This window comes from Triturus cristatus, chromosome 2_1 (assembly GCF_964204655.1).
Source record: "Triturus cristatus chromosome 2_1, aTriCri1.1, whole genome shotgun sequence".
Lineage (NCBI taxonomy): Eukaryota > Metazoa > Chordata > Amphibia > Caudata > Salamandridae > Triturus > Triturus cristatus.
The window spans coordinates 42,724,940-42,744,606 of NC_140581.1; the positions used below are offsets into that span (position 1 = coordinate 42,724,940).

The window sequence follows — 19,667 nt, forward strand, 5'->3', positions numbered from 1 at the left end:
GAGCGTAAGGACCTTAAGTGACACTGGAGGCATTCCTAGCAATCAGCGAGCCCCCACTTGCTATGCGCATCCCCGTGCCCTCCCAAATGCGTCCCTGGCATCCAACCACCGCCCCCCCGACCCGACACAGGAAAGAGAAGAAAAGGAAAGAAAGTAAATAAAGAAACAGAGAACCCCAACTAACCCCATACAGCCCCCTTCCCCAACCCCAAAACCACGAAGCGTACCAAAAGTCCATCTTCCAAGGAAGATCAGGAAGTCCAGAGTCAAAGGGGAACGTGGCGTACCAAAGTGTCCCCCCACCCCCGCCCGGCCGCCCTCATGTCCGCCAGCCAAGTCCCAACGAGAGCGAAGGTACAGGCCATCGGAGAAAAGGGACCCAACCTCGCAACAGACCCCTATTAGTTACCCTCAGGGGACCTCGCCCCTCGGTGCCAGCGTTTCAGCCACTGAAGATATGGCATCCTGACGGCCTTGGGCGATCTCCTCGGGGGGCGGCCTCCGTCGTCTAGAGCCCCTGCGTCGCTGCTTCAATAGGCTCCAGCCCACGCCGGGGCCGCCGGTTCTCTGAGAGCTCGGTGCCTGGCCGTCCCCCTCCTCCTTCAGGCAATCAATGTCCAGCAGCTGGCACGCCTCCGCCAGAGATCGAAACTGGTACAGCCGATCCTCATGACGGAAAATAAGACGAAATGGGTGGCCCCAAGAGTATTTAATGTCCCGTTGGCGGAGGGCCTCTGTGACCGGGCGGAAGGTTCTACGCTTCTGCAGTGTCAGGGCGGACAGGTCCTGATATAGCACCGGGTGCTGACCCCGAAAGGCGATAGGATGTTGTGTTCGGGCCGCACGGAGGATCTCCTCCTTAGTGGTGTAGTCCTGGACACAAACCAGGATGTCGGCAGGGAGGGCATTGTCCGGACGTGGAGGACCCACCCGATGGGCCCTGTCCAGAGTGTGCGCCGTATCCGCCGGCTTACCCAGGATCTGATTGAAGAGCTCGCGGACGAATGCGAAGATGTCTCCCGCCTCAGCGTCCCGTTTCACCCCCCGGATGCGGATGTTATGCCTCCTTGACCGATTCTCCAGGTCCTCCAGGTGGGTTTGAATGTCCATTTGCTGGTCATGTAGCCGGAGAAGGTCCTGGTGGACTAGGGAGAGTTCCGTGTCCTGTGTGTCCGCCCTGTCCTCCACCGCCTGCACCCTCTCCCCCAGGCCATCCAGGTCTCTCCGGACCTCCCGTAGCTCCGCCGCCAGCTCCTGCCGCATGCTTTTAAGTTCCTCCTTTTGTTCCGCGAATAGCGACAGCAGAAGGGCCTTGGTGATCGGTTCCGCTCCGTCATCTCCGGACCCCTTCGACGGCGTCGCCTCAGCCGTGGACGACCGTGTATCCGGGGCCACCGTCAGCGCCCCCCCCCTGGGACTTGGCAAACAGCTCCTGCAGCGACTTGCCCCGGGCCTTATCCTTGCCCTTACCCCTCTGTGTCGCCATCGTGCTGGTAGGCCCGCCTCAGCCGAGGCCCTCCAGAGGGGGCCGCAGGAAACTCGCCCCTCGCGGGCCGGGCAGGACTCCGAGGCTCGCCCTCCGCGCCTCCGCGGGTGACCTCGCCTCTTCCCTACGCCGCTTCCGACGGGGGGTGGGCAGCGTCCGTGACCGCTCTTCGCGTCTCAGGGCTCTCTCCCACCGATCGTGGGGCGGTTGTCTGCAGCCCTCACCTCCTCCACCCCCGCCACCGCTTCAGAAGGGCCAGTCCGCACCGATCCCCGCCCGCTGGGCTCCTCGCTGTGCTCCGCACTCCCGGGGTCGTGGGTCCTCCCTTCTCACCTTTGGGGACCCGGAGGCCTCCTGACGGCACCGCCGTCCTCTATGTACGCTGCAGCGCCGGGTCCCGATCTTACCGCGCTGTCCAATACGGGCAGGGAGCCCCAGTCCGTCAAGCCCCTTGTAGGCCACCGAAGGCTCCGCGTCAGGCCGAGCCCGCGCCGCGTCTCGCTAGGCCGCGGGCCCTCCTGGGCGCCGGTCACCTCCTCGACCCACGGGTCTGCGCTGCCGCAGCAACCGACTCAGTGCTGCGTCCGCTGGCTTGTAGCCCCCGGCCGCTACCGCACTGCCTTGGGCGCCGTCCCCCACGCTGGGCCCTCCGCACCTGAGGCCGGGGCCGTATCGCTCGCTGCTAGGCCGCACGCGGCCTCGACGTCTTCCGCTGGCGAGCGAGCCCCACCGCTCACAAGGACACCGGCTGGGTCTCCACAGGTGCGCCCCGCTCTCGGGCACCGCCGGCGGTGCTGTGTGCCAGAAACGGGAAGGGAAATCGGTCCCGCACCGGCGCTATTCTCGGGTGCGCGAGGGAGAGACAGAGAGATGCGTCTCACCTCGCCGCCATCTTGGCCACGCCCCCTGTATTCAGTTTTTTAATGGCGGGGGAGGCATTAGTTATTTGATTGTGTTGTTGCAATTGGAGTGAATGGACGTCCACTCTGCTCTCAATTCACAAGAGCAGGAAATGAATAGGAGTCTCTAGGCCACACCCCTGTTGTAAGATGGCATTTCATCTTCCGTCCCAATGCCCTTGTACCTCGGATGAGCTGTAGGCGTTCAATCACACAAAGCAAACTGCATGTGACATGGATGTGTGGAGTTTCAGATGAGTGAAGAAGCCATCCAGGAAATCCACGCAGCAAACCTAGAAGTATTAATTTGGAGCTGGACTAAGTGATGGAACACTTGAGGAGCGTTCCTCACCCCACAACACTGGGTATTACAGACTACAGCAACGCCCTCTACATAGGAATCACCACACACCTCCTACAAAGACTTCAAACCATACAGAATGTTGCAGACAGAATCATCCTTGACCTTCCCCGATGAACCCACATCTCACCACACCTCAGGCAACTGCACTGGCCCCCAGGATAGAAGAGATGCCAATTCAAGCTGCTGACCCACACACACAAGGCTCTGTACTACCAAGGACCTGTCTACATTACCACCGCCTGAACTTCCACCAACCATTCAGAAGACTACTCTCCGTCGCCCCTTCATTTGCCCATACGCCCCGCATCTACCAAAGCAGAAGTGGAGGACACTCCTGCTCCCACATCACAGCAAAGATCTGGAATAGCCTCCTCATGCAACTCCGGACCATCACCTCTTATCCAGAATTCCTTAAGGCCCTCTAGACCTGGCTGTTCGAATGAGCCACTAAGACCTAAAAACACCTGGATACCTTATTGGTGATTAGTCACACTTCATAAATCCTAATTGATTGAGATGTTAAGAATCTCTCATTTTCAAAGTAAGCTGGAGGTAATTGTAGACTGAGCAGTGAGTGAGATCAGAAGAGGAGCCCAATCGCCGAAGAAGCAGGAAGCAGAGATTGATGCCAGATGTTCCTGTTTCACACTGTGTAATTCAGCCACTTGCTAGTTTCTCTGTTTGACATCACAGGTTAATGCTTATCTGTTACTTTGTGGAGGAACAGAACCCTGGGCAAGAGAGGGTAGAATACACCTTTAATTTTTCTCTGTTTCACACAGGGTGAACCATCTGTGAGGACATAAGAGTGCTTCACATAAGCCAAAAACAACATTACATAGGATTTCTTGGCACATTGGACCAAGAGTAAACCCTTGTCCCTGGGTCCCTCCCCCTTTTCTTGTCAAAACCGGAAGGGGATGCGTTTGAAAGATGTGTTATGGGACTGGGGGGGGTGGATTTCCCAGAGATACGAAAGAGGCCTGGAGAGTGAGTGCTGGGGGCTGAAGGGTCACCTACAACTGATTAGACTAAGTAATGGGAGCAGGAAGGAAGATTTGGGCTAATGAAGATTACCAATAAGCAAGTGACACATTACTGCCTGCAGGACATCTAACCCATATATCATAACTTTGGAATCCACACAGGGACTGTGAGGCTGCATCAATCATGACAACCCATAAGCAAAGAAATGGTCCCCAGCTTGAATTGACTGTGGGAGCCAAGTAGGAGCCAATAAAAAGAGATTGAACATGGGAGTTGCATTATTATATTTTTGGGCTCCAGGAATCCCTCAGGCTGCATACCAATATTCTCCTTTAGAGGCAAAAAGAGTTAGATTTACTGACCCCAATACAGAACGTACTGCATTTCCGATGCATTTAAGGGGCAAACACTGAGCAGGGTACTCCTCGGCAGAAGTCATTGGACTCTTGAAAAACTATAACTTTGGATTGATCCATTTCAGCTTTCATGCAACATGTAATGTAATGTAAGGGGTTATTTATAGAGCGCACTGTGACCAAAAATGGTATCCTGGTGCTGAACCATTATGTAAGATGCAGCAGATGACAAGCTGTAAAGCGGCCACTAGTTGGGAAATAAGCAGGTCTTCAGCGCCTTCCTGAATCTTTGGAAATCAAATTGAGACCGTGGGGAGGCTGGAAGTTTATTCCATGACCAGGCTGCGTTAACCATACAGGTACGTCCTCCTTCTCTGACTTTTTTGTACCTGAGCTCCTGGACATAGTTACTAGTAGTAGAGCAGAGGTTTCTGTCAGGGGTGCACTTTTTTTGTTTGTTTTGGAGAGCTATTGGCCCTTTGTTTTGTAGTGCCTTGTGAACAATACAGAGGAATTTAAAGACTATTCTCTGCTTGACAGGTAGCCAATGAAGCTCCCTCAAGGCATCTGTGGCAGATAAATATTGGGGTCTGTTGAATGTCAGTTTAGCGGTGATGGTCTGAATACGTTCTAACTTTTTTAGTAGGCAACTAGGGGCTCCTAGCAACAGCGTGTTGCAGTAGTCCAGCCTACTTAGTATTACCCCTCTAGAGATCAGTGATCGAGCAGAGGGTATAGCTTTCTAAGAGACCGGATCAGAGCAAAGCAAGTCCCGGTAAGTCCATTCACTTGATTTTCCAGAGATAATCCTTGCTCGATGGTCACACCCAGGTTTCGCACCGCCATAGGATGGCCCAAGGGCTTTTCCAGGGGTAGCAGCCAGAAGTTCACTGGTAAGGACTCCGGGATTTTGTTGGAGGAGCAGCAAAGGAGTTCATTTTTATTTCCATTCATTTTCAATGTGTTAGAGTTCATCCAATGAAGGATGTCAAGAATGCATGCTTGGAAGTTTCCAATAGTCTCCTCCCGGTTATTGTTCAATGACAGAATCAATTGGGTGTCATCTGCGTAGTTGATTAGATTAATATTGTAGGTTTTTCTGACTGAGATCAGAGGTTTAATGTAGACATTAAACAGGATAGGGCTAAGGGAAGAGCCATGGGGGACACCATGTGTTGTTTTTCTGAATTTGAAGAGAAACGGGGCAAGAGATACGGCTTGATAGCAGTTGGACAGGTATGACTTTAACCAATTTAACATTGGTCCCCCCACTCCCACTGCCGAAAGCCTGGACATGAGAGTGTGATGATTCACCATGTCAAACGCAGCCAATAAATCTAGGAGGACGACCGATAGTCCATTGTCAGTAGTCCTCCGTAGTTCATCGGTAGCGCCGATAAGGGCGGTCTCGGTTCCATGACCAGGACGGAATCCAAATTGCGCTTCCTCAAGCCATGTAGATTCCTCTAGGTGTTGTGACAATAGTGAATTTATATAACTTTCCAGGATTTTTATAGGGAAAGGAAGAAGGGAGATAGGTCTAAAATTAGCCAGATCAATGGGATCAGAAAGAGCTTTTTTTAACAGTGGCTTGACTATGGCTTTCTTCCATCAGTCGGGTACCTTCTGGGTTTCAAGAAAGTGATTGCAGAGTTGTCGAAGGGGGCCTGCCAACTCTTCTTCCCATATGAGCCACTGCTTTGGGGGCATGGGGTCCAGTGAAGATCCTGATTTAATAGCCCTATACAGGGTTTTAAAGGCTTCGCTGGAGATAGGATCCAGTCTAGTGAGTGTCACAGATGTAAACAAAGAGAAAGAGCCCAAAAGGAAAGCCAATCATTTGGTGGAATCTACCAAGGTTTGCAATAACGCAAGATATGACTAAAAGATAGATCAAGATTTCTCTGTAGAAATAAGTAGAAATTTAATTTAGCAGAGTTGCAGCTTAATAAATCATAATATTTTCATGACTTGTGTTTAGAGGGGAAAATCTTCAGTTGATGAGTTAAGTACACACAGCACACTTATAGGGTGCTTAAGGGATACCACCAGGGATATGGCCCTCATGGGTGGCACCGTCCCCCCTACACAAATGCCCCCTGAGGCAGGGAATCAGGAGGACTTCCATTCTACACCCCATAGTGGGCCATCCACACTTGCTAATGTTGCATCATCTCATAAGAGGCCTCCTTCTCTGACCTACTAAATGTGTAAAAGTGCCCTGCTTGACACCACACTCAGAGCAAGGGCCGATGGGTTATCTTAAAACCCCATATTGCTGGTGGTTGCTTCATTTGACAATAGAGTATAATTCCAGCTCCTGCCTTTCGTTTCAGGTGACTCCTTTGGCACCGAACTACATCTCTTCATGGGATTGCATTTGATAGAGAGACACCGTATCCTCATGCATATAACCTTAAGGTAGGGAAATGTGTTCAAAGTCCATCGGTGGCAGTGTTATTCCTTGTGCTCCCTCTACACGCAAGGATGAATTGTTGGATTCCGACTTCTCTTTAACCTGCTGTCCTACACGGTGTATTCTAGGTTTTACACCTTTTGAGATTCACAGGGCTGTTACACTGCCAACCTTTCTAAAACCACCAGTTATATCTTAGGGTTTTCCATGTCCAGATCTATCACTGAAACCACCTTAAGAAATGAAAGATCAAGGTGGTCTCTTACTTGTGTACACTTTAGTTAACTCTTGTGGTCCACTCTGTCTCTTTGAGTAGCAATGCACTCTAAAGTTTTTAACATGGTCTTTCATCCATGATGTCGGCTTCACTCAGACATGTATTGGTTATAGAAACTTAACTTACTTCTAAAGTTGTGCACCCTGAAGAAAAAAACACTCATAAGCAAGAATTCAGGGTTAGTTTTTTATTGACTTCTGTGTACTGGAATATGATACAAAGCTTAATGATTGAGTAAAATGCCTTCAGACCTCCTAATAAGCTTCTAGAAGCTTGTGGAATGGGAAGCTAGGCGAGCAGAATCCGAAGGAGTTTGTAAACCTCAGCAAAGCCCAGGAGTAGTGAGTGGCAGTAGTGACTCTCTGCAGGTCTGTGGGCCATAAGTCTGCAATAGGGGCTGATTTGAGTGAAACTATGCAGAGTTGATGTGAATAGAACAGGAGAGACTTCTGCAGATGCTAATCCATCTCTGGTGTCTTACCCTTGATGCAGCCTCAAGGATCCTCTCAGACGTCTCGAGTAAAAACATTCAACCCAACCCTGCACGGTATAAATAAACCATACACGTTAGGATTCAGCAAAGACACACTTAACATGTTCAGCATTTTGAACAAAGTTCAATCCACCACTTTCAAAATCTAATTATCTCCTCCTGTAACCAAGTCTATATTCTCAAACATTAAACAATGAACAAACCTTATAGTTGTAACTCAGCCAAGGTTCATCTTCTTTGAAAACTCTCACAGATGAAGACAGACTTTGATGAGAATTATTGACTGCCTTCCCTTTCATCCCATTCGCAAAACTCCAGTCTTGATTTCAATCAGAACATCATTTGATTGTGTCACAAGGATGTATCCCTCCCTCTTTCAAGTCTGGCCTATTGACCCCTGCAACAACCTATTAAACAACAACTGAAATGCTAATATGTGTGGCTTATAAACAGAAGTGCCTTTTGTATCACTGATGGGTGAAGGCACGCAATCATGCACACATCGCTCACTCATCTTTGTACATGTGCATTCATTCATCAATCCACTGATTCATCCTTCCACTCAACCACTCACACAATAAAAATAAAATAACCAAAAATATTCAAGAACATATGCTTGATGAATAAAAAAGATAATAGTAGAAAACAAAACATATTGCCTTCTAAACACGACATGCATAGGTTTGTAAAGACAACACTTAACACTGCAGTGCAAGTCCATCTTCCAAAGGTTTGTAAAGGCAACTGTTGTTTTAAAGTTCAAACATGGCCGTCACATTTAGAAACAATGGGTAGGGCATCTTGGAATGGTAAACAAATTATACACTACAGAAAATAGCATTTCATAATCCTCTTCCGGTTTAGAGGAAGTGGCCACATGGGATGGGGCACACTGCAGATTAAGGGCCTCATGTAGGTAAATAAATATTACCGTTTCTTAAATACCGAGCCGTACCGAATCGGTATTTAAGAATCGGTAAGTTACATGTAGGTAAAAAGTCAGTAACAATTACCGAATCGGTAACATTCGGTAATCAAGAATCGGAAATCACCGAATCGGTAAATACCGAGGTGGTATTTACCGAATCGGTAAATACCGAATCGGTATTTACGGAATCGGTAAATAAAATCACATGACTTCATGAAATAGCTAATCCTGTGCAACCACACCCCACTCAACCAGGAAGTGGCCACACCCAGGCAGGTGTACATAATTAGCAGACCCTGGAGAGGCTTGGAGTGCAGAGGAGAGGCAGGGAGCCGGTGCCTGTGCGAGCGGAAAAAATAACATCATGTCCAGCCAGAGGATACAGAGAGATGGAGGGGAAAGGAGGAGGAAGCTGAAATTCAGCCCCAAGGAACTCAAGGTGCTGGTGGAGGAGGTGGTGAAGCAGCACCGGAAGCTGTTTGGGAGGCAATCCCTGCAAGTGCCTGAGGCTGAAAAGCGCAACATTTGGCTGGCCATCCAGGCGCAGGTCAATGCTGTGGGAGTGACCCACAGGGACATAGAGGTCCTCAAAAAGCGCTGGTATGACCTGAGGATTGTAACCAAGAGGAAGATGGGCGACATCCAGAAGGAGGCCAGCCAGACTGGAGGTGGAACCAACAGGGCACCTGCCCTCACCGAACTGGAGGAGCTGGTGGGGGCCACAATCGAGCAAGAGAGCGTCGTGGGTCTTGGGGATGCCGACAGCTCTGCCAGAGCCGCCACACAACAAGGTAAAACGAAAGCACAGCAATGTAGCCCCCCCTACCCCTATCCCACATTCCCCATTGTGAAACGACAATCCCACTCCAGTCCACATGTGTTAGTGCAGACAGGCAATGCATTCTGGGAGATGTAGTCAGGGAAACACCAACCATGAAGTAAATGGCACAGGGCAACCAGGCATGTCACACACATGAGGCACAAGGAGGCAGAGGACATTTTGGAATGTGAAATGATTTATTGTGATGCTTGCAATGCAGCCCTTCGGGGACACTGAGCCGATGTTGCATTTCTGTCCACAGATGTGACATCACGCAGGACAGGGCATGCTGCAGGAGAGAGGGCACACCGGCCACAAAGATCACCTCTGGCCAGCACAAGTTCAGCCCAGGGAGCAGGGCCACAGGCAGCCGCACCACCAACACAGGCAGCCTCGCCTCACCCAGAGCCTGCATCACCTCACCCAGAGCCTGCATCACCTCACCCAGAGCCAGCATCACCTCACCCAGAGCCAGCATCGCCACTCATGTTTGAGTCACCGGCCACATCTCCGCTTGCAGGTGTGAGAATGAGGAGGCGTCCAGCAGCCAGGCTACGAGCCTTAGACACCTCGTCTGACGACAGCATGGGCCCTGAAGAACCCACCAGGCCCCAGGATGGGAGCCATGCCACTGTGCCCTACACCTCACAGGCAGCACAGACGGGAGCAAGAGGGCGCCGCAGGTCGCGTGTCCAGAGTCCAGCAGCAACCATTGACAGCCATGGTGTCTTCTCGGGGCTCGAGGGCCAAATGTTAAAACAACAGCGCCTGCAAACAAAGGCAGTCATGTCAGTCCAGAGGCACATGCGGTTCATGAAAACTACATTAGTCAACATGGACAATAACATCAGCGCTATGGCAGCGGGCATTCGGGACATGTCCCAGTCAATCCAGCAGTTGTGCAGCAAATTAGATGCTGACATAGATGCACGGCGCCGGGAACGGCAGAGGAGGGACACTACCACCAGGGCACTCAACCGTCTGGCAACTGCCACTTCTCTACTCTGCCGGCGCTCTGTGTCGATGCAGGAGGGCCTGACACACTGCTGCAGCGACCTGTCTCGGGGGATGGTGCAGGTGACAAGTGCACTAGGGGTGCTATTAACTAGTCAGGCGTCGACAACTGCTGCAGGGGATGCTGCGGAGAGCATCGACACCAGCAGCAGGAGCAGCATCACACCCCCTGTTCCAGAAGGACGCAGGAGCAGCAGGCGGCTTGGGGTTGGCTGTAGTGAGGATGCACAAGCCGTGCCATCCAACACTGCAGCGCGTATGCGCAAACATTGATGCAGCCCTGCTTAGCCACTTCCCAATGGGTGACGTAACCCTGGACTTACTCCTTGTATATATGCTATGTTGCCAGATTGGCTTGTTCTTGTGTTCATGGCGTGGTGCCGCATTAAAACTACGTCATGGCTTACCACAACTGGCTGTGTCCCCTTACTTACTCAGAAATAGTTGCATGTGATCTCTGCCCGTCTCTCTCTCCCATCTATTGCAGTTGGCACTCTAGCTGCGTTGCCCTCTGGCTGGCCTGACTCATCCTCGTTGTCCTCAAAATATGTTAGTTCCACTTCTGTACCTTTCTTCGTGGCAAGGTTGTGCAGCATTGCACAAGTGGCAATGATCTTGCAGCAGTTGATGGGTGTGTACTGGCGGGCGCCTCCGCTCTTGTGGAGGCAGCGGAACCTGCTCTTCAGTAGTCCAAACGTGTGCTCCACCACATTGCGTGTTGTTTTATGTGCCACGTTGTATCGTCTCTCACTCTGGGTTGATGGGTGTAGGTAGGGAGTGAGGATGAATGACCGGTAGGCATATGCACTGTCGCCTAGGTGAGTAAAAGGGAACCATCAGTCACATGCCTCAATACACTATGATTTGCAGGTTTCAAGGGGCGTCACTGTTACTTACCTAGCAGGTATCCCTCTCCAAATTCTCCGGCACTCAGTCGTGTGTAGATCCCACTGTTCTGGAAGATGTAAGAGTCGTGGGTGCTCCCAGGAAACTTCGCTACAATATCAGTGATGATGTTCCCTGCATCACAGATCACCTGCACATTGATGGAGTGGGTGGACTTTCTGTTCCTGTAGATGTGCTCAGTGTCAGCTGGTGGGCAGATTGGGATGTGTGTGCCATCAATACAGCCAATGACATGGGGGAACTGTGCCATGTGATAAAAGTCTGTTTTGGTTTTCTGCAGTGCAGCCTGTGTGTTTGGGAAGCTGATGTAGTGGTGCATTCTCTGCATCATGGCATCCAGGAACTTCCTGAAGAAACGTGACAGGCAACTCTGGGATACACCACCCACCGCAGCTATCACCCCCTGGTAACTGCCGGATGCCAGTAGATGTAGGCTGCAGAGCACCTGCACATGTGGTGGTATGGCATGCGCCCTTCTTGTTGGCTGGTCCAGGAGTGGGTGCAGGTCCCTTATCAGGTCCATGATGGTTTGGGGGTGTAGCCTGTACCTTTCATGTATCTCTGCATCAGTCAGCTGGAAGAGTGTGATGCGCTGTCTGTAGATTTGTTCCTCCCGTCTCCAAATCCTCAGACCTGCTGCCTGTAGACGTAGGCGCCTTGCAATGACATACAGAGGGGCCATGTTGTCCACGCTGTTGCATTTTGGGATTGCTTATATGCACTGTTGATGGTTACCACCTGCTTTCAATCCGTGTTAATTACCGACTCTTAATTACCGATTTTCATGGATTTCTTAATTACCGATTGTTCCTACATGTCATTTTCAGTTTTACCACTTCATATTTACCACTTCATATTTACCGATTCGTTAACTATGTATTCGGTAAATATGAATCGGTATTTTAGGATTCGGTAATTATGATTCGGTATTTACCGCCTCATATTTACCGAAAAGTTGTTTTTGGACTCCTACATCTCACTTGTCTAAATACCGGTCGGTAATGGCATATTTACCGAAAATCGGCCGTTACCGACCGGTATTTGGCTACCTACATGAGGCCCTTGAGTGGCAAGCAAGTGACCTGTTTGCATTGCCTGCAAAGCTGCAGTATCCTCTTGAGAAATATTGAAATAAAAAGAGGAGAAGCAAAGAAATGAAAGGAGAACTATAAAAGGAGAAAACTGAAAAGTAAATGACTGGCCAACCAGCCCAGACACTGATGCATACTCATTTTCAGGTGGATATACAGATGTGATCAACAAACTCTGTCAATGACAGGGCAAGCGAGCCAATGACTGGTGTGTGCTGAACCATCAAGCTTGCAGTGTGCTGCCATGGATGGAAGGAAAGTGTAAATGGCCCTCAGATAGACCAATGGCAGGACAGAGATGATCAAAATGCCCTCTTCAGTCTGGATATGTATTTAAAAATATGAATGCATGTATGATTTAATGATTGTTTTTCATTATAAGATCTTGGCAGACAGCTGAGATGCTGGCAGGAATTATTATAGAGACAACCTTCTCCCCCTAAAGTTTATTAGGCAGTAGCCAACACCAACATCATTCCTACAAAAGTAATCTTTGTCATTTTGTATCATGATTTACCGATCTGTAAGCTTTAAAAGAGTGAAATGACAGTACACCCTTAAATTCCTTCTGATATTAACATATGCTTTTTACAATCGATATGACAAGTCTAATGTGTGTATCATAACTTTTCAGAATATTCATATCAGACCTATGGCAACTGAAAGTTCTTTTCTTAGTGTACCAATCAGACTTTAGCTGTTAGCAATGGCTCATCACCATGACCAACTGAGGATTTCTTAAATCGAGCATAAGCTTTTCCACCAGGCAACCATCAGGCATAAAGTCATAAAATAACAAGTGATACAAAATTAAAGTTGGCAAAGCAAAATACTGTCTCTACTTAGAGAGCTTGGTAAGGCTTCTGACAGTACAGGCCTTCTCTACCCATGGTGTATCAGAGGGGTACAATAGCACCAAAGCACTTCCTGGTATGGTAATCCGTAAAATTTCACACAACAAATTACCCATCTATAGGCTTTCATAGAGAGTTACAACAATCTACCCTTAAGTGCCTTTTAAGATACGAGTTTCACAATCAATATGTCAGGCCTACTTCCTTTATCATACATTTTCATTATAAAGAATTAAGCCTATAACTTGTATCGTTGGCTTGTCACCATAAGCATCTCAGATTTTCTGTATCAGTTCTTAAGCCTTCACCCGAGGCAACCTTCAGGTATACTGTAGTAAAATTACAAATATGTACAAAATACAATTTCAAAATCATACAAGATCCCTAGTTATAGAGTCACCTAAGTATTACCATAGTGCAAAGGATCTATTCCCATGGTTTGATCAACAGAATATTTGACTTGTACTTGAAGACAGATAAACATTCCCCCATATCATATCCAATCAACATTAAAGAGGTCTGTGGCTGCAAAGCTGATTAGAAGTAGTGTATTTATCACAATAATGTTATACACATTGTCTCACAGACACTTTGAAAGAAAATATTACTGTTTTATCTATTGAACCAATCAATTACTAATTTACAATTGCTTGAGTTTATCTAGTGTTTGGTATGTATTTTGATGATGCTTAAGGACGTAATCCTGACATTTACTAGAACCCATGGTAAATTCAATGTGTTGATTCAGTTTGTGTCTGTTTATGAACAGTGTGAGGTGGATTCACAAAAGGATGTATGAATACAGGTATTAGTACTACATAGGTCATGATTTACATACTCTTACATGTCTTTGGGCCTGATTTAGACCTTGACAGGCAAACCACCGTCCCGCCTCTGTGGCTACCCCAAGTACTCCATCAAGCTGAAGGGGTTCTGACCTCCGTATTTACATCTATGACCGTCTACCTCTGCCTCCATCTACGAAGTGTACTCTGTTGCGCAAGCGTGTACCCGCAGCTGACACACTCCATTTCAGACCATGATCCTTTGCCATTTTACTGCAGAACAGCAGTTTGCTGCTCCTTTTGCAAAAAAGGGACACAGGTTTATCCCTGTCTTATTCTCTGTTGACTATTTTCCTTTAGTTTAACGTTAATACTTTAGCTTAATTGTTTTTCCACAAACTGTTGGGGCACTAGTTTTAGTTTTTGAATAGCACTATGGCAGGTTGGTGGAATCCACGTTACACAGACAGAGAATTGTCTGTCCTGGTGGATGAAATAATTAGAGTACAGGCACAATTGTTTGGAGCCCATCTACAAAATACAACCATATCCCAGAAAAAGGAAATGTGGGCCAGGGTAGCTGACCGAGTGAATGCTGTAGCGAGCAACCTGCGGACACAGGCGGAAATTAGGAAGAGGTTGAATGACCTGCAGAGTAGAGTGCATTCACTGGCCTTCAAGTGTCGCCTGGAGGCCCAGAGGACTGCTGGTGGTTCTCCCAGCTTCCCATTACAACTAGTTCCCTGGAGGAGAAGGTCTTGCAAATTCTACATCCTGAAGGCTTTACTGGAATCCTGGTGGAGTGGAGACTGGTAAGATGAACTTAGCAATGTCTGAATAATCGCAAATGGAGTTTCTGCCCTTTAGTTTAATTGTACATTTTTCTTGTGAATACCCTTATCAAAACATAAAAATAGAAATGTTTACCTACAAAATATCTTGTTCCTTCCAAGTAACTAGCATCAAAGTTGTATCTCTCTTTTTAACAATGCTCAATGTGCCTTGTCAGATTGTGTGTTCTCCATGAGCATCCCGGAGCGCCGTAGGAAGGGCGAGCACAAGTCACTCTGCATGATAGAAGCAGCAGGTTAATATGCCCGCTGGCACCCGGTTGAAGCCCGTAATCACGGTCTTTAAGGTACTAAATGACCTTCTTCGAAACAAGTGAACTATAGTATGGTTCTCTAAGGCTGCTGTCATTACACACAGCCACCACCACTTTTCTGAGGTCCTGAAGAAAGCCCCACAGACCCGACAGGGCGATTCCATAGGGCTGAAACATGTCGACCTATTTTTGGACATTTCTAGTGCGTTAGACTGATAACCCTTTCCACGCACAATACTGTTTTTATTCACCTTGATTCCAGACTCATTAAAATATAGTCCAGGACATACGAGGTTCTTAAATCTTTCTCATTTTATTTTACTTCACTAGAGCACTTGACACTCCCCTCTCCTTGATCACTACTGTAATAACCAGTGATTCTCCTCCGGGTGGAGGATAGCATACGAAACAGAAGCCCAATGATGATGTTGTGATGTTTTTAACCTGGCGGAGAACCAATATTTAACGCCGCACGGCTTGTGCACGTGAATGAGGGTTTTTTAAGTAAGACAACCAACACGTTCCATACCCTGGTTACTCAGGTCAATTGATCCATTCCCTATTAGTATTTAGTATTACCGCAAAGAAGCTGAATGGATTACAATCCCTTATTTCTCCCCCCACTTGATTAAAGGCATCCCTTGCATTAGCCTAGTCCCTTGATTTATCACACTGTATGTTGTTGTACCCCGGAAAACAGGTTACAAACTCCATCTATTTGCACATTAGGGAATAGTGCTTGTTAGTGGCATCTTTACCTAGTCACATCGTACACATATGTATGGACACATTGCAAACATGTGTTCCTTTTCCCTGAAGTCATTTGAATAGGTATGTGTAACCCATTTTACAACATGTATGGTCAATGGTGCTATCAAACGACTTCAACTACCATGATGCCCTGTCTTTGTCTCTGGAAAACAATAGTGCAATATGATGCTGCTCAACCTCCATTTTCATCCATACATGCACAAATGTCAAAGTGTCATGTATTTGTCTTTCACAATGTCATGCTATGTAGGAAAGTTTTACCTGCTGCGTTGATCTAGTATGTTGTCAGTCTCTTGTCACTCAATGGAATTGAGATAATTGTTTGCAGAAATCATAGTTTGTCTATTCCAAGGTTTACAATCATGTTCTGTGGCATGGTGATTATAAGTAATATTGATACCAAATGTACTTTGCAGTGTTCATATGAAGTCCAATGCCATCAGTTCTAATAGGTTGTACCATAGTTCAGCTCTCAAACCTCCTCTCTACTGTGTTGAGATGCTTGTCTGGTACATGTAATGTACACTTCTAAATTTACATTTTACATTTCAGGACTTCTCTCCATCATTGTAACTGAAGATTGCATCTGAGTGATTTACCTGCATGTGTAAAGTATTACAAATCACACAAAGGCCTAGTCATGCCATTAACCATATTTTCTTTTTTTTAGGTTGCTTCATTTGTAGCTGAAGACACATTCGAGATACAAACAAAAGAATTATGAAAAAACAGTAATAATCGGGACCCACCTAGTAATAGAGAGCCCCTATGATTGTAACATTTTAAAACTGAAAAACCAGTTATCTCAATAGATATAAAATGGTAACAATCATAAATAGAATTAAAAACAAGTGAACATAAATTTGAAAACTTAATCATTCAAAACCCTGGGAAGCCATTGATCACCCCAAAATGTTTTGTATGTGTATAAATATATTTGTGAATCTTCTATTTTCAACACATTTAAGAATGGGTAGCAAAAGAATATAGATATATATCTCAATCACATTCAATATCAGGGACATATTACATAAAGTGCTTATATCAATAATTTCAATTTTGTTCTTAAAATAAATATCAAAAGTTCCCCTAATACATAGCTTATGCTACCTTTCAAAGCATAATTGAATACAATAACAGTCAATAAAAACGATTCACATATTAAAAACTGGAAAAAGAAAAAATCTGTTATTCTTCAACAGATTCCTTCCAGTTATCTATACCAAAAGACTGTCGACGCGGCGTTTCGGTGCCAACACACATTTTCATCACCTTCTTCAACACAATTATTTAATCCTATAAATACAATCAATATCTATAAAGAAGCTGGACACAATATCTTATCAATTTTCTCTCCTCAAGATTGGAATGATGTTTAATCTATTTCCTACAGAGTGCTTGTTATCCAACTGATAGAGAGCAACTACTTTGTGTTTTTAAAATACACATCATAGATCATTAAAATCATCTGCAGATCAATAGCCTCCCACAATCATGGAAAATGACGTAACATCTGGCAGAAGCAAACAATTAATTAAAACAAATTAAATAGGCAAACTATTGATGATTCATGACATCAGTTGGAGCCAGACATCCTGCCCTCACTATCCTTTATCAATAACACCTATAGTCTTCATCATGGCAGTAACAGAATTTGAGGCCACATAGTCATTTCAGTACACTGTGGCATTATCTGGTGGAATGTCACGCCCACCTTTAAGTTATGTGCTACAAACTGATGTTTCAACCAGGATGAAGCACATCAGCAGCTTCAAACACTAAACACAAAATGAAGATGTTGCCAATGTGAAAGAAGATGAGGATGCTATGGCTTGACTCATGCATGTATTAGAGCAAGTTAAGCAGAACAAAAGGCCTTGGTGGCAACATTCAGGAAAATAGGTCTGATACAATCACAAGAACTACCATTCAATCACTGTGCCAGTTGTCTCTATACAAGATCTGTACAACCAAAGAATGTGTCTGTTGCAGGATCAAAACATGTTCCTGTTGTACTTTCCAACAGCAACATCTCACTGCAATTGTCACAACTTTGAAATGTTCAAATAAAGATTACATGGTAAAGGATCCTAAAACAGAGTAACAAGGGAAAGTAAATGATTTTACAGAAGAAATTTGACTCCAATGATAAGTTTGGGCACATACTTAGCAAATGAATGTCAATAAACACATCAATATATGGAAACTTTGCTCAACAAACAGCTTTGCCCAGGACTTACTGAACTAACCATTGCTACTACATAGACATCACAGACTGAGATGTTCACTATGTTACAAGCTGTTCTGTCTTTTGATGTTGCAATGTGTAAAGGTAAACACACTCAGGTGAAAAAGCGGTCAATAATATCTTGACTTATGTCAATTCCTTCCTCCTCATCACTGTCATCCTCATTTCCCATTTCAACATCCTCACCCTGTGGCTCTGCATGTTCTCCATCCTCTGTGATGATAGAGATTTTCCCCCGCAGGCCTCTGTTGTGCACAATGAAGCAGGCAACCGTGATTTGGCACACCTTATCAGGTGAGTAGAGGATAGCTCCACCGGTCTTGCCCAGACACCGAAATCTGGCCTTCAGGATCTCAAAAGCCTGCTCGACTGGCCTCCGTGTTCTTCCATGGGCCTCATTGAAGCTGGCTTCCCATGGTGTTGTTGGATTCCTCAGTGGTGCTAACAACCCTGGTCTGTTAGGATACGCTGAGTCTCCTATTTCAAAGTAAAAATACTTTGAAGAAATAAAGCTCATCCCATTGTACGATCCTAAACTATGAATCAGGCTAATCATCCTCAGACCATACTGTACTTACCAGCAAGCTAAGCCCTCTCAGGTCCAAGTTGTGACATTTTCAGGGGTGGGGTGCTGTTCTGCAGTACAAAGGAATCCTGGGCCCGATTCACAGAACTAACTTAAGACAAAATCCTAAACTTACTACTTTTGGTATTCACAGAAGTTAGGATTTTGTCTTAAGTTTGTCTTAAGTCTGTCTTAAGTCTGTCTTAAGTCTGTCTTAAGTTTGTCTTAAGTTTGTCTTAAGTTTGTATTAAGTTTGTCTTAAGTCTGTCTTAAGTCTGTCTTAAGTCTGTCTTAAGTTTGTCTTAAGTTTGTCTTAAGTCTGTCTTAAGTCTGTCTTAAGTCTGTCTTAAGTTTGTCTTAAGACAAACTTAAGACAAAATCCTAACTTCTGTGAATACCAAAAGTAGTAAGTTTAGGATTTTGCCCTAAGTTAGTTCTGTGAATCGGGCCCCCTGTGTTGACCCTAGGAAATGGGTACACATCAACTAAGCAGATAGCTTGAACATTGATGGAATGTATGTACTTCCTATTGCGGTAGATCTGTTCCCTGACATGTGGTGGCATAAAGGCAGTATGAGTGTCATCTATTGCTCCAACAGCAGGTGGCATGCCATCCAAAGCATAAGATTCTCCCTTCACATTGGAAAAATCCTGTTGTTGTGTGAACTGGACGAACCGTTGATGTGTCTCATTATTAAAGAAAGGTCTTCTTGTAGCACACCAGTGAAAGTTGGTTGTGAAATGCCTTCAGATATTGCCACTGTATATTGGAAAGATCCTGTGGCCACAGAATGAAGTACAGCCGCTAGTTTCTCTATTGGTGTCATTGCTGTTGTATTGCTATTGTAAGGCAGGAGATCAGGCTCCAGCTGCTGACATAAATCCAGACTAGTTTGCCTTTTCAATCTGATAAAGATTTGAGGACTTGAGGCAGTCTTCCTCTAAGGTATAAGCCAATTAAACCACGTTTAAGGGAGTGAGAACAAGCACTTTAGCACTGGCATGAGTGGTAAAGAGTCCTATGGGCAACAAAAACAAATGTCAGCACCAAATGGAGGCACGTTCGCACAAGGTTTGAGGGAAGACCACCGTTGTTGTCTAACAGCAAAACAATATACAGCCCCTCTCAGTAGGACCGAACAAGAATCATCTAAGAGAATTTCCTTTGCCAGGGCTTGTCAAAGGAGGTGACCAACACCATAGCCCTTGCCTACGATGGTAGTGTCTGAGATTACATGTGACCTTGCGTTGCCTAACTTCACAGCAATCCACTGTTAGAGGGTTATGGCTTTACAATATGCT

The 19,667-nt window shown here is 46.2% G+C and overlaps 1 protein-coding gene across 1 annotated transcript in view; it reads right to left on the minus strand.

Moving 5' to 3' along the window:
• Positions 1-6,965: 6,965 nt before the first annotated feature.
• LOC146863682 (avidin-like) overlaps positions 6,966-19,667 on the minus strand; it is a 123,823-nt gene continuing 111,121 nt past the window's right edge. The window contains exon 3 of the mRNA XM_085627816.1: positions 6,966-7,325. Within this exon, the coding sequence (XP_085483942.1) occupies positions 7,292-7,325 (34 nt within the window). The 3' untranslated portion in view covers positions 6,966-7,291. The remainder of the gene's footprint in view (positions 7,326-19,667) is intronic.